This window comes from Carlito syrichta, unplaced genomic scaffold (assembly GCF_000164805.1).
Source record: "Carlito syrichta isolate Samal-C Ts95f unplaced genomic scaffold, Tarsius_syrichta-2.0.1 Scaffold301993, whole genome shotgun sequence".
Taxonomy (NCBI): domain Eukaryota; kingdom Metazoa; phylum Chordata; class Mammalia; order Primates; family Tarsiidae; genus Carlito; species Carlito syrichta.
In genome coordinates this window covers 730204-747801 of record NW_007246089.1, presented here as the reverse complement: position 1 = coordinate 747801, position 17598 = coordinate 730204, and the positions used below count along the sequence as shown (strand labels likewise).

Sequence of the window (17598 nt, the reverse complement as noted above, 5' to 3'; positions counted from 1 at the left end):
GACCCGCCTGGGCAGCGAGACCTCATCTCTACAATAAATCAAAAAATCAGCTGGGCGTGGTAGCGCTTGCCTGTAATTCCGGCTACTTGGAAGGCTGAGGTGGAAGGATCGTCGGAGCCCAGCAGGTCGAGGCTGCAGTGGCCGGAAGCAGCCACTGCACACCAGTCTGGGTGACAGAGTGAGACTCCAACTCAAAACAAACAAACAAACAAACAAAAAAAGTATTCTCAATTGTGAGTTTAAGATTCTATGCTTTGATTATAAATGCCAATATTAAAATCAAGCAACTTTAAATGACTGCACTTAGCAGAAGAATAAACAGGTAATTAGTGAGTCTTCTGTGCCACAAATGAATTTTTGATATCTGTTTTAGTAGAGGGAGTAATCAGCAAATTTGCAAGTAAGAATTCTGATTACACTTATTTGATTAAGTCTAAGAATTTATTATTAAGTGCTGGATTTTTTTTAGTACAATACTAGGTTATATATAAATCTAGTAGTGCCAAAAATAAGTGAAAATCTGCTTTTAAATTTACAAGGACATTCAATATGTGTTAAATTTCTAAGGAGGGGTCTAAGCATGAGTTTTACTTAAGCTAACAGATGATCTTTTTATATGCCTAAAGAAAAGACTGTAATTCAGGAAATCTATTTGTTGTTTGCTGACATTTGTACTCCCTGTGACAGTGATTCAGCTATAACATGTGGGTTAATAAGTACTGACTTACCCTCTGCTCTGGGCATACAGTTACGCCCCGTTACACACATTCCATTACTGTCATGCCACCATGCATTTTTATGGCGGTCCTATACAGACTTACTTCAAAGAATCTGCCTATAACAAAGTCAATTTAAAAATGCTGCTGACTGGGTGTGGTGGCTCACAGCTATAATCCTAGCACTTTGGGAGACTGAAGCAGGAGAATTGCTTGAGTCCAATAGTTTGAGACCAACCTAGGCAACATAGTGAGACCTAATCTCTACAAAAAAAAAAGAAAAAGAAAAAATGGCTGGTTGTGGTGTCTCAGGCCTGCAGTCCCAGCTACTCTGGAGGCTGAGGCAGAAAGATCGCCTGAGCCCAGGAGATGGAGACTCAGCAAACCATGGTTGAGCCATTGCACTCCAGCCTGGGTGACAATGTGAGACTTCAGCTTGGGAAAAAAAAAAAAAAATATATATATATATATATATATATATATATATATATACATATATATATGTATTACACTAAATTTGAGCTTAATATGTATATACATGGGGATTGTGGGACTCATAATGCATAAGATTTGATAACTCTAATATTCCCCCATTTTAAAGCTATTTATAGTTTTTTCTTTGACCTAGTCTCATTACTGTAGATAATTGTAAGCATTTTCAGGAAAATTTCCACAGAGAAATGTAGTTAATTGGAAAGTAAAACACATTCAATTTTAGACTTCTTTCTGGGGGAAAAAAATTCATTTTCCTATAGTAATTAATGAGGACTATAGTTCTCCTCACCATTAAATTCTAGAGCTAAGTAATATTAGCTAAAAGTCATTGTTGCTCAATGATTGTATTCTATATATAAAGATTGTGCACATATGCCATGTTTCTCTTTATCTAAAGTGCCTTTAACAGAGACATTAAAACCATGCACTCTGAGTAGCATACTAATACCCAGGTTTAGCAAGGTGTCAGGTCACATTATAAATTTGATATACACAGCTTAAGAGATTCCATGATATCAGGGTTTTCCTATATTAGCTCTATAACTGTTTGTTTGTTTGTTTTGAGTCAGGGTCTTACTCTATTGCCCCGACTGGAGTACAGTGGCACAATCATGGCTCACCACAGCTTTGACCTCCTCCGATCATTCTGCCTCAGCCTGTTGATAGCTGGGACTAAAGGCACAGGCCACCACACCCAGATAATTTTAAATTTTTTGTATAGGTGAGGTCTTGCCATATTGCCTAGGCTAGTCTCAAGCTCATGGGCTCAAACAATCCTCCTGTCTCAACCTCCCAAAGTGCTGAGATTATAGGCGTGCACCACCATTCCTGGCCTTACCTCTATAACTTTGATCTTTTGAAATCAACTAAATGGACTGCCTAATTTTATGCGTGGAAAATGCTCTCATGGAATTCCTACCTTCACCGGAATTTCTTCTAGATCGTGATGCTGGTGAATGAGAATCCCCTGCTGACAGAAGAACAAGCCCTGAATAAATGCTACAAGGTGATGGATTTGATTTGTGAGAAATGTATGAAGCAAAGAGACATGAATGAAGTCTTGGCTATGAAAATGCATTACATCAGCTGCATCTTCCAAAAATGCATTAACTTCTTAAAAGACGGAGAGAATAAGCTGGACACCTTGATCAAAAGGTACTGTTTAAACCCTGTCATGCATAAAATCCACTCAAGCGGGTCATATTCTATTATAGGAAGTCCGTTAGGTGTTTTAAAATTAAGCATTTCAACAGCAATTGTGTCATTGGGATCACATTTAGTCTGCAAGAAACAAGGAACAGTATTATAATTCTGGTTGAGTGATGCCTCAGTTCTATACCCTTTGCAACAATGTTGTTACCACTGATTTACAGATGAAGAATCTGAGGTCTGGAGAGGTTAAGTGGCATGTGTCAGATCATACAGTTAGAAAGTGGCCCAAGTCCAAGTCTGAGAATAAATATGTTAGACCATAGGTGGCCACCCTAGGTTCATAATGGCACGCGGTGTATCTCTGTCACTGTACCTTGGAGAACAGTGTGTTGTGCTCATTCTGTGACCACCAGAGATCAGATTCTCTGGCAGCTTTACTGAGAAAAGGGAACTAAGTGGGAAGGGTGTGACTCACTGAGAGTTTCCATTCTTTGTACAAATAACTGACATGGTAATAAGTAACTAGCTAATCTGATAACAGCGTTGAGTGTGTTTTATGGTGGGGGTCACCTTTGCATATTCACTTCAGGACCCGGAAACCTGATGAGGCTTTGCCTGATGTGCAGGTTGAACAGCAATTTGAATGGAGTCCGACACTGATTGGAAGAAAGAATGAAAATCTTAAGGAACATAGAAGAAACTACTGAAAGCTCTTGGGTTCGGCTAGGAGGGAATGCTCAATGATTCAACTCCAATTCTCTTTAAAAAATGTCTTTTAGCTTATTAAAAGGTCGACCTTCTGATGGCTTTCCAGTATATCAAGAAAAGATCATCAGAGAAAGTATCAGAAAATTTCCTTACTGTGAAGCCACACTGCTCCAGCAGCTGGTCCGAAGCATTGCTCCTGTTGAAATTGTAAGGCTCTTCTTAACTAAGTTGACTCTATCAGTAAGACCTCATTACTGCCTATTGTATTGTTAAAGGCAAGTTCTCTTTAGTATTTACTTTTGTTATTTCAGAACATTTTCAGGAACAGAAATGGAGATGGGTTTGCTTTCTAAACTTATTTCTGTTTATCCCTTGTCCATCTCAAGATCCTCTTCTCACAATTCAACAGTTCATAGTTTAATAAATAGTATTTCCCTGTGTCAGAATATAGGTGGTTATCATAGAAACTTACATTTTAAATACTCCTATGAAACCTGGAATGGTAGGTACGCATATACTGATGTGGTGTGTGAATGATCAGTACTCAAAGTCTTGCACTACATGAACATACATATTGATCGTCCAGAGCGATGGTGTCCAGGCAGTGAGGAGGTAGTTGAACAAGCCATGGGAAGGCTCATTTTGGTTCCTGATCACCATCTCAATGTCCCAGCTTCTTATAATCCACCTTCATGCCTGCGATTAGAAATTTTCCATACTTAGGAAAAAAACTACTTATACTTTCCAGCTATGGAAAATGCATTTTGTTAACTTTATTATCTGTTCCTTAAATTACTTACTACCCTTTTGCCATATGCTTATTTAAGTTGTATTTCATAGGACACTCCCTGCCTATTGTATTTTGGATAGATTTCAGTTCACCTTCTCTATATCCATTCATTGCTTTTACACATTTAATCAAATCCTCTAACAGGCAAGAAGTTGATCCTAAGACCATCCAAGCCTTCCTATCCATGGCTTCCTCCCTCCGCCTGGCAACTTCCGTTCTCTTCTCTAGGTTGTTATATCATGCTCAGTGTGGAAAATCAGGGCTTGAAGTGGGTTCCAGGTGATCCCTTATACATTAAGGTGTCACCTGTTCTGAACCCTGAAATAAATAAGAAAGACCTGCGCAGACAAGATCATCTCATAAAATTCATGCATCAATTTATTTATGAGTGTTTCCCATGCTTTCACGTAGAGATTCTTCACTTTTACTCTTTAATTTGCTTAGTTATTTGGCGATTAAGCTTTTGAAATATTAAGGTTAGCAAATTATGAGGGTGATATATCAATTACGAATGTGTTTTGGCAGTGCATATTAAACTCCAACCAACTGTGAATTAAATAGATAGGGGTTAATGTATTCACATATACTTAGATGCCCAAAGTTAGGCAGAGTGGTTCTGGCACAGTGGCTCAAAAATGGACTGGAGACCCCAGTGCTTTCCCCTCTTCTCACTCAATGTCCTTTAACCAGGTGAGTCCTCAGATGCATACTTATGATTGCAAGGGTGTAAGGCATTTGAAGCTCTTCCTCCAGGCTCACATTCCTATCCCAGGCAGGCAGGAAGAGCCAGGGGGTCTCTATCTGGAAGGCATAAGCTCTTCTAGAAATGTTCTGCCTGTGTCATATGACCATTCTTAGCTGCACAGGAGTCTGGGAAATTGAGTATTTTGGGCTTTTCTAAACACGGCTGCTTTGAACAAAATTATGCTTCTGTTTGGCGAGGAAATTGAGAGAATCAATACCAGAGAAGCAACGAGCAGTACCCATTCTGGGGATTTTCAGCACTAATGAGTGGTAGCTGACCTTCTACTTCCATAAACTATTAAATCGAAAAATAGCAGCCCAGAGTACTTAAAAAAGTCAAAGCAGGTCAGTGTAGGGATCAACAGTTTATCTTAGCCCCCATATGATGGAATAATGTAATTAGAGTTTGTAGTGTATAATGACAAATGTTTATCCTAGTAATCTGAGTCATCAGGAAAAGGTTTATAATAAAGTGAAGATGGTATTTCATGCATTTTAGATGGATTTCTCTTTAAAAAAAAAATAAGTGTTTCAAGTAGCCGCTGTTTTTTGCCTAATGGATTTTGTTATACTGCAAGTTTATCAGCCTCTGAAGGGATGCCAACCTTTTCCTATGACATGATGGCTCTCAGGGCTGGCTGCCAGGAGATCACCTGTGTTGCTTTCTGGCAGTGTTGATGCATGGGCCCTCCTGATCACTGTTTTAAATTTTCATTTTAATTTTTAATTTTTAAATGTTGCTTTAGAGACAGAATCTTGCTCTGTTGCCCAAACTGGAGTGCAGAGGCACGATCATAGCTCACTGCAAATTTGAAGCAATCCTCCTACCTCTGCCTCTCAAGTGGCTGGGATTACAGGTAGGTACTACCATGCCCGGCTAATTTTTTTATTTTTATTTTTCAACATTTTTGTAGAGATGGGGTCTTGCTTTGTTGCTCTGACTGGACTTAAACTCCTGGCCTCAAGTGATCCGCCCACCTCAGCCTCCCAAAGTTCTGGGATTGCAGGCGTGAGCCACCATGACCAGCTGTTCTGCTCAGGCTTCAGTTCCCTCTGCCTAGTGTGGAACTCTGGCTTCTTCCTGTCACAAAGCTCATCATGAAGTATGAGACATGGAAGTGATTAAAAACATGATGCCAGTGGTACAGTATACTATTAAAAATGTTTGGCCTTATCCACTGACTATGTGCATTTTAACTTCTGGAAAGCTAGCTAATGCTTCTGATTTCATAACATATATTGAATAAAGCATCTGTTTGTTTTTAGGATGAATGCCTGTCCAGGAGAAGAGATCTAGCATCTAAACAGGTTCTTTTTTTTCTTTCAGTGGACTCTCACTTGGTCACCCAGGCTGGAGTGCAGTGGCACTCCAGCTTATTGTAGCCTCTACCTTCTGGGCTCAGGGGATCCTTTCACTTCATCCTCCCAAGTAGCTAGGACTACAGGCACATGCCATCATGCCCAGCTAATTTTTAAAAAAAATTTTAGCCAGGCTTGGTGGCTCAGTTTGTAATCCCATGCTTTGGGAGGCTGAGGTGAATGGATTGCCTGAGTCCTCAGGTTCAAGACCCGTCTGGGCTACTTGGTGAGACCTCATCTCTACAGTAAATCAAAAAATTAGCCGGGCGTGGTAACGCGCGCCTGTAGTTCCAGCTACTTGAAAGACTGAGGCAGAAGGATCGCCAGACCCCAGCAGGTCGTGGCTGCAGTGGCTGAGAGCGGCCACTGCACTCCAGTCTGGGCGACAGAGTGAGACTCCAACTCAAAAAAAAAAAAAAAATTAATAGAGAAAAATAGGTCTGGGTATGTTACCTAGGTTGGTCTCGAACTCCTGGGCTCAAGTGATCCACCAATCCTCCCACTTTGGCCTCCCAAAGTGCTGGAATTACAGGTGTGAGCCACCACATCTGGCCAGATTCTCATTTAACAAAATAAATAGCAAGATTTTGTATAACAAGAAAGTTCTGGTCACACAAAAACAACAAGAAAGTTTCTATGTGGCTACTCATCTGTACCACATTTTTTTTTGTAAGCAATAGTTCACATTAATAGCCATGCTCCCAGCAAAATATCCTTCAGTTTTATCTTCAGCTACATTCCTGAAAGTATTAGTGTGTGGTTAAATGTTCAGTGTAATATTAAGTACCCCTAATCCTCAAAATTTGTGTACATCTGGAGATTACTTGGGGAGATGTTGATAATATTGCAGGCACCTAGCCCACAACTTAGAAATTCTAATTTAGGACTGGATGTGGTGACTCATGCCTGTAATCCCAGCACTTTCGGAGGCAAGGGTTCGAGACCAGCCTGGGCAACTTGATGAAACCTCTTCTCTACAATAAACCAAAAAATTAGCTGGGCGTGGTGGCACATGCCTATTGTTCTGGTTACTTGGAAGGTTGAGGCGAAAAGATCGCCTGAGCCCAGCAGGTCAACGCTGGGGTGGCCGTGAGTGTTCCACTGCACTCCAGCCCGGGCGACAGAGTGAGACTCCAACTCAAAAAAGAAAAAAAAAAAAAGAAAGAAATTCTCACTTAGAGGGAATGGAGGAGTGGGACAGACCTGCATTTTTTTAACAGGCTCTCTGATGCAATCCAGCGTCAGAGCACAGCTGCCACAGAACTTCATTCCTGATGAAATGATTAAGTCTCGAATATCTGAGGCTTCATTTCACCTAATTTTTTCTCACCATTACACTATCTTCATTCCAGAAGAGAACTTCTAGCACTTTCACATGAAAACAAATCCAGTCATTATTTGAATCAGGAGGAGCACAACAATTTCCTGATCAGTGCTCATTTAAAAATATTTCTTGACTCTTTTGAATTTTTTTTTTTTTTTTGCTATCTTGAGTATGCAGAACATTGTTGCAGATGATATTTTTAAAGATCTATTAGCTGGGCTCGGTGGCTCAGCCTGTAATCCCGTGCTTTGGGAGGCCAAAGTGAGCGGATTGCCTGAGTCCGCGGGTTCGAGACCTGCCTGGGCACCTCGAGACCTCATCGCTCTAATAAATCAAAAAAAAAATTAGCCGGATGTGGCGGCACGTGCCTGTAGTTCCAGCAACTTGGAAGGCTGAGGCGGAAGGATCTCCAGAGCCCAGCAGGTCGAGGCTGCAGTGGCTGGGTGCGGCCACTGCACTCCAGTCTGGGTGACAGAGTGAGACTCCAACTCAACAACAAAAATAAATAAATAAATAAATAAAATAAAGATCTATTATGTAAGGTTGGTAAGATAATATAAAAGCAAATATTCTTAGGAAGAAAAAGCAAGTGCTCAAATGAAAATGAAAATTATGAAAAGTGGCAAAATTCTGATTGAGAATAAATGAACAAACCTAAAAAACTCAGAACATAGAACTGTTAGGATAGGTAAGAAAATAGATGTATTTATTTTTACTTTCTCTAGATAGGTTTGAATAACCTAATCTCAGATGTAAACCCTTAGCCTTATAATTTTCCTTGTAAGAAGGGAATCCCCTTGAACAACTCATTCTAATTTTCTGTAGTGTTATAGGAATAATTTTTATGCTTTTGATGTTTGGTAATACTTTGATGCAATTGTATGTGTTTTCTTAAGAAATTTGAAACATTCCAATGATGAAGATGATAATTTAATGATCTAAATTGCAGACCATCAAGTAAATAGTTGTAAATATAGTAAGTGTTTAAAATACCTACATTGTACCAAACTTTTAAGAATTAAGATTGTTAAACCTTTGTGATATGCCTTATAATCGTCTCATAGAATATGGTCTTGGTGTCAGTTGTCAGAAGAAGATTTCACTCTGAGTTAATTGCGCTGCATCTGAAATCACTGTGGGATTACTGAATTACCCTAATTAAAAAATACTCTTATTCTAGAATAGGGCCATATTTTTTCTCTCTTTAATTACTGGGACTCATAACTTACATCATGAGTGCTTTTTATAGGAAATAGGATACTCAAAAGGATATTTGTCATTTTGTCATAAAGTCTACTTAATCTCTGACCTTAATGATTTCTTTCCTTGTGTCAGCATTGTGAGACAACATTGGTCGGGTAATATCTCTGTAGTATTTCTGTGATGATTTAAGAGTTTTTTTTTTCCTCTCTCTCTCCCCCTCTGTCATACCCACTGTAGGGTTCTGATCCCACTGCGTTTTCTGTCCTTACCCAAGCCATCACTGGTCAGGTGGGCTTTGTGGATGTTGAGTTTTGCACTACCTGTGGGGAAAGGGGAGCAAGTAAACGATGTTCAGTATGCAAAATGGTAAGAACAGAGCGCGTTCAAGTTCTTTGACTTCTGGTCAAAGCTCGTGGTTACATCTTAATGTTCTACACACGTAACAGTTGACATTCATTTTCTAATAAATTCTAACCCACGGAAATGTTGCATCTAATACTTTAAAAAGTAGTTTGGGGAGAGAATTATAGGATAAACGTGGTTCTGTGCTGTGTCCATCTTTGCCATACTACCAGCCTTCCTCATCTTCTATGCTGACCACCTCATGAGAAGAAAGGATATGAATGGATGAGTAGGAGAAAATAAGAGGAAGATTATCTATGGGACCAGGGTACTGAGGTTGATGCAGATATAAGCATTTAGTGTAGGGCAATTCATGCATACACAATCTTAGCTCTTCTGATGTTGACTTTCATTGCAATCTCCTCAACAACTCCTCCATGTAAACCCAAGACTTCCTTCTGACTATCACCCGTCGTCAATCCCTGTGGACTATGCTGCCCGTTTCTGCCAGAATTATCTTTGTAAAGGGCATGTCTGATCACGTTCTTCTCTCGGCCAGATATTGCACACATGCCTGTATGTGTATATTCGCTTAATCCCATAGGTAACAGCAATTTCCTGTTGACTATGAGGTTGAATTTCTTTAGCATATTCTATGAAATCCATTACAATCTGCCATAACCTACTTCCTAGTTTCACCTTCTTTCATGACTGACTTCTCTGAACCTCAGTTTTCTGAACTAAATAAAATTCCAGACTTAACTGTTAACTGTTGCTGCTTAAAGAGAGAGAAAAAAAACTCTAAAAGACAGACAAGAAAACTTTTTTAAGCAGTCATTGAGTCTATCTGTCATATTTGTGGTTGGCTGGCCTTAGCTGGGCCATCTGTGTTCCTTGTACTGTGTCTCTCATTCCCCTTGAGCCAGCAGGCTAGGCGAAGCATGTTCTCATGGCCATGACAGAGGTTAAAATGGACAAGCAGACTCACACAGGCCTCTTAAGGCCTAGTCTTGAAATTGACATGTTGTCTCATGCTATTGGCAAAAACAAATCGCATGACCAAACTTAAGGTCAAGTCTCCTCCCCTTCAGTGCAAAGAGCTCTGAAATCACATGGGGAAGTGTGTGAATGCAGAGATGAGGCACTCATTGGGACCAGTAATACAAGCTACAGCATCATTTATGTGTAAGGGCCTAGCACAGTGCTTGGCATTTAATACGTGTTTTGTTTTGTTTTGTTTTGTTTTGTTTTTGAGTCAGAGTCTCTCTGTCACCCAGGCTGAAGTGCAGTGGCATGCTCATGGCCACCATAGCCTTTTCCTTGTGGACTCAGGCAATCCTTCCACCTTAACCTTCTGAGTAGCTGGAACTACAGGCATGCGCCACCATGCCCGGCTAATTTTTTTTATTTATTGTAGAGATGAGGTCTCGCCAAGTTGCCCAGGCTGGTTTTGAACCCATTTACTAAAATTCTTGCCGTTCTTTTTTTTTTGAGTGTAGTCGCTGTCACCCAGGCTGAAGTGCAGTGGCACCATCACGGCTCACCATAGCCTCCTCAGCCTCCCAAGTAGCTGGGACTACAGGCATGCACCAGCACCTGGCTAATCTTTTTTTTTTTTGTAAAGTCTGGTCTTCACTATGCTGCCCAGGCTAGTCTCAAACTCCTGGGCTCAAGCAATCCTCCCACCTCAGCCTCTCAAGGTGCTGGGATTACAGACATGAGCCATTATGCCTGGCCTGTTCTTAAACATATCATTCATTTCCCTATTTCTGCATTTTTGTACAAGGTATTCCCTCTACTTGGAATGCTTCTTTCCCATTTCTCTGTCTATGCTGATTCACCCAAGCTGGAGTTAATCACTGCTTCCTCCTATTGCTCTGACATCCTGGACTGTGTGATAAATCATGGAGTTAGGTATCTGCCTCCTTCCATCCTGCCTTTGCCTGCTTCTTCTGGCTTGTTTTGGGCCAACTGTATCTTCTTTGTCTTTGCACTGTACCAATTCTGTACCAAAAGTAGATTCATCATAAGCCATCTTGTAGAGTCTTAGATAGACCATTTGTGATATATCTATTCTTGTTTTAAACTGTAAGCTAAATGGTGCAAATCTAAATCAATGCAAACCACAAATTACATTTTAAAAATAAAGTGTTGAAAACTTAACCATTTTTACTGCATAGTTCTTGGTTGAATGTCATAGTTGAGAAACTGTGTAATCATAGCTCTTGAAGTGAAAATAAACCTACAATTGCTTTCAGGTAATATATTGTGATCAATCCTGTCAGAAAACCCACTGGTTTGCACATAAGAAAATCTGTAAGACTCTGAAGGACATTTATGAGAAGCAGCAGTTGGAAGCTGCCAAAGAAAAAAGTCCAGAGGAAAACAGTACGTATATACAAACCTAGCTGAGGCTGCTTCAAGTGGAGAGGGATGGTGGGTGATAACTAACCCAGGGCACTCTGGAGCTGAGTCTTCTTGGGAACTGTGGAAGCTTGGGTGACCAACATGAGGATCATGCTTAAATGCAAACATGCCCTTTTTTGCATCTTTGGGATATAATCAGCCTAGACTTCACTGGAAAAAAAAAAACTAGAATTTTGAGGAATGTAGTTGATTCCACATTCTATATTCTTTCTTCTTCTTTTTAAAAATTTTCTTTTTTCTTTTTTTTTTTTTTTGAGACAGGGTCTTTGTTGCTTGTGTAGTGGCACAATCCCAGCTCACCACAGTTTTTACCTCCTGGGGTCAAGGGATCCTTCCAGCACAGCCTCCTGCACAGCTGTAACTACAGGCACATGCCCCCACACCTGGCTAATTTTTAAATTTTTTTGTAGAGACGAGGTCTTGTGTTATCTCAGACTGGTCTCGAACTCCTGGGCTCAAGCAATTCTCCTACCTTGGCCTCCCAAAATACTGGGATTACAGGCATGAGCCACCATGCCTGGCCTTACATTCTACATTCTAACTCAGAAGACTGCCTTAGAACGTCGGGACTCTTAATGGATATTCACTTATATTCTGCTCATGAAGCACTTTAATTCTTTCAATAAGGAAATAATTAAATCTCCCCCATTGGCTACCAGAAAATTTTAAGTTTGGAAATCTTTAAATGTCTTAAATTTCAAAACTGCAGGTGAAATTACAGAGTATATCTATAAATTACATATTAAATTGCAGATCTAATATGCAATTTGAATTTCTGCTGGCGTCAGGGCAGTGAGTGCTGATTTTTTTTCTCTTCCCCTCTCCAGATTATATGACTCATTTAATCAGAAATAGTGAGTTGCTCCAGCACTGACTCTTATACTAGAAGGGAGACCCATCCCACCCACACACCACACCTCACCCCACCCCAGAGATTATAGCGTGTGTTCAGGTGAAGTATTTATAGTTTGAAAAAGTTGCCTAGGTGACTCTGATACCAACCACTGCCACCTTCACCCCTCGAGGGAACATCTCCCTTTTATCACTCTTTGAGAAACACTCTTTGTGGGATTCAGTGATTTGTACATTAAAATTAAACCATTTATTACTAAGAGAATAGTCAGGCTTTCTGATGGACATGCCTTCTTCTGTTTTCTGAACTGAACTTTTTCCTTCTGTGTGCTGAGGACATAGAATAACAGACTCTTCATGTACTGACAAACCATCGCAAGAGAATAAGATCGTCAGGACAGGAACTTCCATGTAGTAAGCATCAGTCATGTGCCACATGCTGTTCTGAATGTTACAGACACCTTTATTCTTTACACATGTAGGATGGCATTTATTTATTTATTTATCTGTCTATCTATCTATTGAATCGGGTCTCACTTTGTTTCCCAGACTGGAGTGCAGGGCTCACCACAGCCCCGACCTTCTGAGCTCAGGGGATCCTTCTGCCTCAGCCTCCTGAGGCACGCCACCATGCCTGGCTAATTTTTTGTGGCAACCTCGTCTCATTATGTTGCCTGGGTTCATCTCAAAACTCCTGGGCTCCAGTGATCCTCCCGCCTTGGCCTCCTTAAGTACTGGGATTACCAGCACTATGCCAGGCCTTATTGTATTAGTTTTAATTTACTATTGAATTTTATTTATTTTAGTTGAGACAGGGTCTCACACTCACTCAGGATGGAGTGCAGTGGCACAATTATAACTCACTGCGGCCTTGAATGCCTAGGCTTAAGCCGTCTTCCCACCTCAGCCTCCCAAGTACCTGGGACTATAGGCACCACCACCATGCCTGCTATTTTTTAATTTTTTGTAGAGACAAGGGTCTCCCTATATTGCCCAGGATAGTTTTGAACTCTTGCCCTCCAGTGATCATCTTGCCTCAGCTTCCCAAAATACTAAGATTATAGACGCAAGCCCCTTTTCCAGGCTGGATAGCCTTTATTACCCTCATGTTGTAGATAAGGGAAGGAACTGCATACAGGCAGTTACCTGCCCAGGGACTTCAAGACAATTAATGAGAAAGCCATATCTAAATACAGATTTTGTTTAATCCCAAACAAAAATCTCAGTTTAGAGACCAGGCTTTGAAGTTCAAACACTGATTCACATACTGGTTCTGCTGTTTTATTAGCTAGGAAACTTGGAGCAAGTCACTAAACTTCTCCTTTCTCAGTTTCCCTGTTTGTAAAAAAAAAAAGTCATGATGAGAGGTAATAATCTACCTCATGAAGTTGATACAAAGATTAAGTAAATTAAAGCATTCAAAGCATTTCAAAGAATGTCTGGCACATGGTAGGCAGGTGTCAGGACAGTGAGTTCTGTATTATTTTCTCCTTCCCTCTCTAGGTTATATGACTCATTTCATCAGAAATAGTGAGTTGCTCCAGCACTGACTCTTATATTGGAGAGGAGAAATAACATCTCTCTCTCTCTCTTTTTAAATCAGATGGCAAACTTGATGTCAATTCTAATTGTGTTACTGAAGAGCAAGCAGAGGCTGACGTGGGAATCCCCCAAGAAGATTCCAATCCTAAAGATTCCATGCAAGGAGAGGAAGAATCTCTTCCAAGTGAGGCGAAGCTGAAAGACCTGCAAGGTGCTCCTGTGGGTCCACACATGTCTGAGGAGTAAAGGCCACAGCAAGTGTCAGCGTGGTGGTCCTCACCCTGGCAGGGAGCTGGAAGACTCACATGAATGTGTTGTCCCCATTGTCTCGTCACACCTGCATAGCACCTGGCAGGATCCCACATCTTACAGAGGTTTTCAAGCAAAGCTCTGTCTATGCTGCTCCGATTTCCTATGGATTTCTGTTCTATAATTGAGCAGAAATTCCTATGGAAGAAAAAAATTGTTTTTCAACATGCAGGAAAAAAGTTTCCATTCCCTTCCTGAAGTTGGCTTCCCAGCAATTATCCTCAAAGGAAAATAAATCCCCTTAAAGAAGAAATATAGACTTTAGGGAACAAAGGGACAAGGAGAAAAGGTGTGGAAGAGAGATTTTCAGGAATGATAAATTCTATAGCTACAGAGTTGGGTCCTTAGAAAAATCATAACTTCTATGTGAATAAAATACATATAAATTGCATTTACAATAGCAAAGTGCTACTTTCTCAGATGCAATGAAATAAGAACAGCTCCATGTTAAAGAACGTCTGCCATAGCTCAGCTAATTGCAGTTTTATGTGGCAGTAATCTTGAGTGGTCTAGTCTGCCTGTGGTTTCTGCAGTGATGTTCTATCTGCAGTTTTTGTATCTTTAGAAATGTCAGGTCTGTCAGAAGGAACTAAGGCATTCCACAGATTATCTCAGCATGTGCATTAATAAAGATACATCCTGAAATTGCCGATTAAATAATGACTAGACATACTGTGTACACAATTATTGTTAGACTAATTCATGTGCCATACTCCACCTGAAAGCCTGATCTTATCTTCCTGTAAGCTTCCCGTGGACACTTCTTGTCCAGAAGCTGATTCATCACTGTCATTTGGAGAATGTCCTGGCATCAATTTTTAGCATATGTGGTATTTAAACAGAGATAGGGTGTGATGTCTGAAGATAGTGCTGTATGAATTTTAAAATAAATTGTGCCTACGAATATAAACAACTCATTCTGTAATTTATTGTTGTGGGGAGTGGCAAATATTAGAGGAATATTGGAGAACTAAACCAATAGGGAACTAGGCCAGGCATGGTGGCTCAAGCTTATAATCCCAGCACTTTGGGAGGCCAAGGTGAGAGGATTGCCTGAGCCCAGGGGTTTGAGACCAGCATGGGCAACTTGGCGAGACCTCATCTCTATAATAAATCAAAAAATTAGCCAGCCATGGTGGTGCACACCTATAGTACCAGCTACTTGGAAGACTGAGGCAGCAGGATTGCCTAAGCCCAGCAAGTCGAGGCTGCGGTGGCTGTGAGTGTGCCACTGCACTCCATCCTGGGCAACAGACTCCGACTCAAAAGAAAACAAAAACAAATAGGGAACTTCACAAATGTATTAAAGAACATCAGAGAAATAATTTTACTATGTACAACTGCAGATCACAGTGACTAGAATTCTCGCCTCACTTTGCTGATCCGATTTTTCTCTTCTTCCTTACCCTCCGTCACTCTTCTTCTAGGCCTGACACATATGCCTTCTCACACACCCTGTCCCACAATGTTCCAGGATTTCTCATCAATTCAGTGTTAAGTGTGAAGTGGGTAGGAGGAATTCAGCCGGCAGATTCGGTCTGAACTTGTCAATCATGACAAGGCTTCCTTGGCAAAATGAAGTCATTCCTCCAAGTACCTCATCTACACATGGGTGAATGTGTATCTCTAGGTAGTCAAGAGCCCTCCCAGGCACCCCTCCCCCCAACATGCTTTTTCCCTGAGTTCCTTGATTTGACTGATTTGGTGTGCATGCGTGCGTTATTGTCTTTCTCCTCCTTTTCCTCACTACACTCTGCTACACACTCTGCTGCGCTCTGGCAAGAGGGTGTGGCCCCGTCTTTGGGGCCATAACCCCACAGAGGGTTGTAAAAAAACAGAAGAAAATAGGAAAAAGAAGAGTTGGGGCAATGGGGAGGTCATTTTCTTCCCTGAAATGAATTGCTACATGAATCAGAGTTAACAGCAGTAGGTGGCATAAACAGGAACTTTGAAATTGGACAAAGGAAGTCAGGCCCATATGGAGTTCAGAATGGTCCTCAGATGAAAGTCAGGGAAGGAATAGTCAGAAAATGGGGTTTAAGGGGAAAAAATGGGGTTGATTCTGATTATAATTCCTTCCTTTGTCACAAAGTATTTAAAACATCCATTATAAAACCATCAAAACGTGTTCATCGTGATTGTTCTTTTTTTCTATGCTGAGTTGTTTATGCTAACAGAAAATTTTTCTCAAACAAAAACAGGACCTAAAGAATTTAGAATAATCTTACTATTCCAATACTTCTTGTACCTAGAGCTGATATAATTCAATATTGAATTGGCTGGTGGATTTATTAAGAAATTGGATTCTGCTTTTTAATTCAATAGGTAATAATAACAGCACTGAAAGTTGCTCTATCTCTGAAGTTATCTTGTTAACTATTTACAATGATTATGAATTAGACCTGATTTTTAACCCATAGCACAGATGAGGAAGCTGAAATTTAAAGAGGTTACTTGCCTAACTTATCTAAAAGTGTGGAGTGGGTCTGGTGTGGTGGCTCATGCCTGTAATCCCAACACTTTGGGAGGTAGAGGTAAGAGGATTGCCTGAACCCAGGGATTCGAGACCAGTCTGGGCAACTTGGCAAGACCTTGTCTCTATAAGAAGTAAAAAAAACTAGCTGGGCGTGGTGGCACGTGCCTGTAGTTCCAGCTACTTGGAAGGCTGAGGTGAGAGGATTGCACTCCAGCCTGGGCAACAGAGTAAGATTCCAACTCAACAAAAGAAAAAAGCATGGAGCAGGTACTCAGTGAGGTCTGCAGTTTTAAGTATTATGTTGTACACTCTTTTTGGTTTTTTTGAGTTGGGAATCTCACTTTGGCCTAGGCTGGAGTTCAGTGACATGATCATGGCTCTCTGTAGCCTCAGTCTCCTGGACTCACGTGATCCTTCTGCCTCAGCCTCCTGAGTAGCTGGAACTACAGGTATGTGCCACCACATGTGGCTAATTTTTTTATTTTTTGTAGCAATGGGGTTTTGCTATGTTACCCAGGCTGGTCTCCAACTCCTGGGCTCCCAAAGTGCTGGGATAATAGGAGTGAGCCAACGCGTCTAGCCAGAGTACTTTAATAAAGCCACTCTATTTAGCACTTTACATACATATCTACCTTAATTCTTGAGATTCTATGAGATAACTACTATTATTTTAAATAAGAGAGAATTAAAGCCTAAAGAGTTTCACAACTTTTTCAAGTAACATAACTAGTAAGTACAAGAGCTAAGCTAGACCAGTCTGATTCCAGAGCCCCGGTGTTTAGCCACGGCCTCTCTAAATCTCTGTCAGTATTGTCTGTTTCCCAGTCGTGAATCTCCCAACAGATCAGAAGTAGACCTGCTTCTCCTTGAGCCAGTTTGAATGGGTCTCTGTTGTTTAAAGCAGAGAGCTTAGTTAAAAAAACACCCTCTTAATAATGACATGTTCCGTTTTGGGAGTTCCATTTAGGTAACTTAAGGATCATATCCTCTATTTTGTGTTTCTTTGGAAATGGCATTTCATACAATGTTTTCCAGTCACAGCCGCTCGGTAGCCTATCACTACTGAATAGGGTTGGACTTTCAAGCAAATGTTATTTTTCCTGCAGGTGTGACATGTTTCCATTAGCTCTCTAAAAAGATCAAGTAAAATTTGTCAGAC

General features: G+C 40.7%; 1 protein-coding gene across 1 annotated transcript in view; it reads left to right on the top strand.

Annotated features, from left to right (window-relative positions):
* Nucleotides 1-14876, top strand: part of ANKMY2 (ankyrin repeat and MYND domain containing 2) — a 43601-nt gene extending 28725 nt beyond the window's left edge. The window contains exons 6-10 of the mRNA XM_008055862.1: nt 2152-2366; nt 3143-3278; nt 8729-8857; nt 11092-11221; nt 13716-14876. Coding sequence (XP_008054053.1) covers nt 2152-2366; nt 3143-3278; nt 8729-8857; nt 11092-11221; nt 13716-13900 — 795 coding nt within the window. The 3' untranslated portion in view covers nt 13901-14876. The remainder of the gene's footprint in view (nt 1-2151; nt 2367-3142; nt 3279-8728; nt 8858-11091; nt 11222-13715) is intronic.
* The last annotated feature ends 2722 nt before the right edge of the window (nt 14877-17598 follow it).